Below are 2,819 nucleotides of genomic sequence, written 5' to 3'. Positions count from 1 at the left end.
CGCAATGAGGGCAAAGCCGACGCCAAGATGCACGTCGTTCATGCTACTGAGCTGCTGGTGAGGATGCAAAAGGCAAATTGAAAAGTGAGCGCTCGACCGCAACCAAAAAACCAAAAAACAAAACCAAATGGACGCAAATCATGTTGCGTGGTTTGTTGCAGCAGGCGTGGCACGCACCTTTCGTTTGGCAAAGAGATGCGGAGTGTGCCGTGACAGCGATAAGCGCGACATGTGGGTACCCACTGTCCCCCTTGAAGTCCCCCGCGGCCTTCCTTTGCACGCGTTAATTGCACCCACCACGAGGTTAATCTGCTGTCGACACGCGTTGAACGTGTTTAACGCGCCCGGCGCACGGGAGAGGGCTCGGGGTTGGTCGGCGCACCGTGGGATCTCCTCCCTCAAAATGCATGATAACGACTTGGTATTTGTATACATAAAACGAGGTGTCTACACACGAGTATCTTTGTAGTGAACAGTGCATGCAAAGTGGAATAAATCAATGCTCAGAAGCATGAGGCGCCATGGTTCCTTGCACCGCCCAAGGGAACTCTTGTCGCCCCCATCGCTCCACCAATGACCGCGGCCACGACTGCGATCGGGCCTTGGGACAGTAGGCGTAGAGCCGCGCGTTCAAACCAGGCTGGGTACATCCACCCACAAGTCGCGTTCCAAAAACAATTGTAATTCCACTGTGTCGCCTTCAAGTTGCAAACTGTCGAGCAATCTCCAAGGATTGCGGATGTGTTTTGGTTGCGCCGGCGCCATTTCTGTCGACCAATCGCCGGCGACCCGATGTGCCGCTACCTTGTGTATAGCAATCGCTCGTCACCATCACGATGTGCTCGCATGATGCACGTACCCTACTACACTCGTTTTTTGTTTCTCAACTTGGGTTACCTCCATTTGTCCTCTTGTCTTTTGCCAGCACCAGTCGCCTCCGAGAGCTCGTCCGAGCCCGTCGGGGCCATCAACAAAAAGCCAACGCGCTCGGGCTCTGCACACTATTGTCGAATGGCACTGTACGTAGTTAACGTTAGTGGTCCTACAAGGTCGTTATGGCGTGTGTGGGCATCGCAGGATAACGCAGGTCTGGTGAACACTCTACCATCGTCATGTACTCAATTTGTGTATGCGGCGAGACTCCACTTTGTATCCAAACACGTTGCCACCGCGTGGATAAAGCAGTCGGGGCGCGCCACCGCGACCCGAGGCCATGCAGATTGATGACTGGCTTCGCAAACCATGCTGCATTTGTACACGCACGCGCTTTACATCTGAACCGCTTGGTATCGTATCCACTCAAAGTGTATCCACTCCAATGGATTCCACCAGCGCGCCAGTCAGCGCGCCATGGGACCCAACAAACCGATCCGCTCTCGTAGACGGTCGACTCGATTCTTCTTCTACATCGTCGCCGTTTTCGTCGGAGCGTCGCGGACTAGACGCAGCCGACCTACCCCTGCGTGCCCTTGGCAACGCGTTCTTTTATGCGACCTTGAAGCTGCACAGAGTGTGCCTGGGACAGTCGACGCATTTCCGTCGAATTGACCGTGGATAATGCTGAAGTGATTCGCTTGCACCAAACGACGACTAGTCTGAGATAAGCAGATTCTGTCCAGTAACTGCTCCGTCCTTGGGACGGCGCAACAAAATCAAGCACAACGAACGACCACAGGCTGCTGCGCTTCTTCAACTTCAACCCTTCAAGTTGTTGCGATTGCAAACCGACCAGACGTGTAACAGCGTGGCCTTTGGCGCTGGGACGGCCTACGACCACTTGGTTTGTGTATGGGCATGTCGCCCCCAGAATGTCGAGGCCCTTTTCTGCATGCCTTTGCGCTCTGCAGAGTACGAGTAAACGGTCAGCAGTCAGAAATGTCCCGAGCGCGATAACTCATCTGGACACGCCGATGCGATACCAGCTAGTGGCGCCACGCTCTCTGTTTGCTCGCTCTGTCTGCTTGATGCCATTACCATGTAGTACATGCTTAGAGGATGCCGATGGGAGAGAAGCGGAGAGTGACGTGAGGATGCTCTCACAGAAGGAGAAGCGTCGCGTGGCCATTTAATCTGGCTACACCCTTGATCGCTGCAGTTCCCGAACGAGCGCTTCGTCGTGGCTGATGGCATACCAACGTGGAACTCCATCGCTAGCATGGAGCGTCGAGCTACAAGCGTATAGCAACGGTGGCGACTTACTTTGCTCAGCCATCTCTTTCCAAGGCGAACGCTAGCATCGATTCTGCGAATCCGGCTTTGCAACGCAACTACGAGGAGTGTGCGGCGGAGACCTGTCGGCGGAGACCTGTGCCACAGGACGCACGCAACACTGCCTACTCTGTGATGCGCAAGAAACGTACGACCAACTTTTGGTGCGATGCCCATACGTCCGAGCGATCTGGCGCGCTTTTGCACCGCTGCAGTGCATTTTGCTCGGTCGCTGGCTTTCTCTACGACGCTGTCACCGCGCCGTACTCGGCCCACAAGTCGTCCATTCATGCTCTCTGGCCGATCTTACGCGTCTGGTGTTATTGTCTTTGGCCCAAACGCAACAACCGTGTCTTCCGCTCGACACTGACGCAACTTCCTGCTGCCGCGCTCGCGATCAAGGCAGCTACATATATATATGAACGTGTTTCGCGTTATCTTCGTTGTTACTAAGAGTTCGCATACGTAGAGACTAGCAATCTCCTTCTTCTTCATTCGCTCGCCGGGCCGTGGCTGCGCAGGCGGCGGCGCGGGGGCGGCATCGTGTTCTTCTGTAGTCGCGCGGCGGCGTTTGTGGCCGCGGGTGAGGCCCATGATGACAAGCTCCGTGG

At 55.3% G+C, this 2,819-nt stretch overlaps 1 protein-coding gene across 1 annotated transcript in view; it reads right to left on the bottom strand.

Annotated features, from left to right (window-relative positions):
* Positions 1 to 1,114, bottom strand: part of SPRG_21450 (hypothetical protein) — a gene marked incomplete at both ends in the record, with an annotated part of 2,053 nt that extends 939 nt beyond the window's left edge. The window contains 2 exons of the mRNA XM_012354097.1: positions 929 to 992; positions 1,106 to 1,114. Of these exons, the coding sequence (XP_012209487.1) occupies positions 929 to 992; positions 1,106 to 1,114 (73 nt within the window). The remainder of the gene's footprint in view (positions 1 to 928; positions 993 to 1,105) is intronic.
* Between the last annotated feature and the right edge of the window lie 1,705 nt (positions 1,115 to 2,819).

This window comes from Saprolegnia parasitica, assembly GCF_000151545.1.
Source record: "Saprolegnia parasitica CBS 223.65 unplaced genomic scaffold supercont2.145, whole genome shotgun sequence".
Lineage (NCBI taxonomy): Eukaryota > Oomycota > Saprolegniomycetes > Saprolegniales > Saprolegniaceae > Saprolegnia > Saprolegnia parasitica.
Note: the sequence above shows the minus strand (reverse complement) of the source record. Positions and strands in the feature narration are given on the sequence as shown.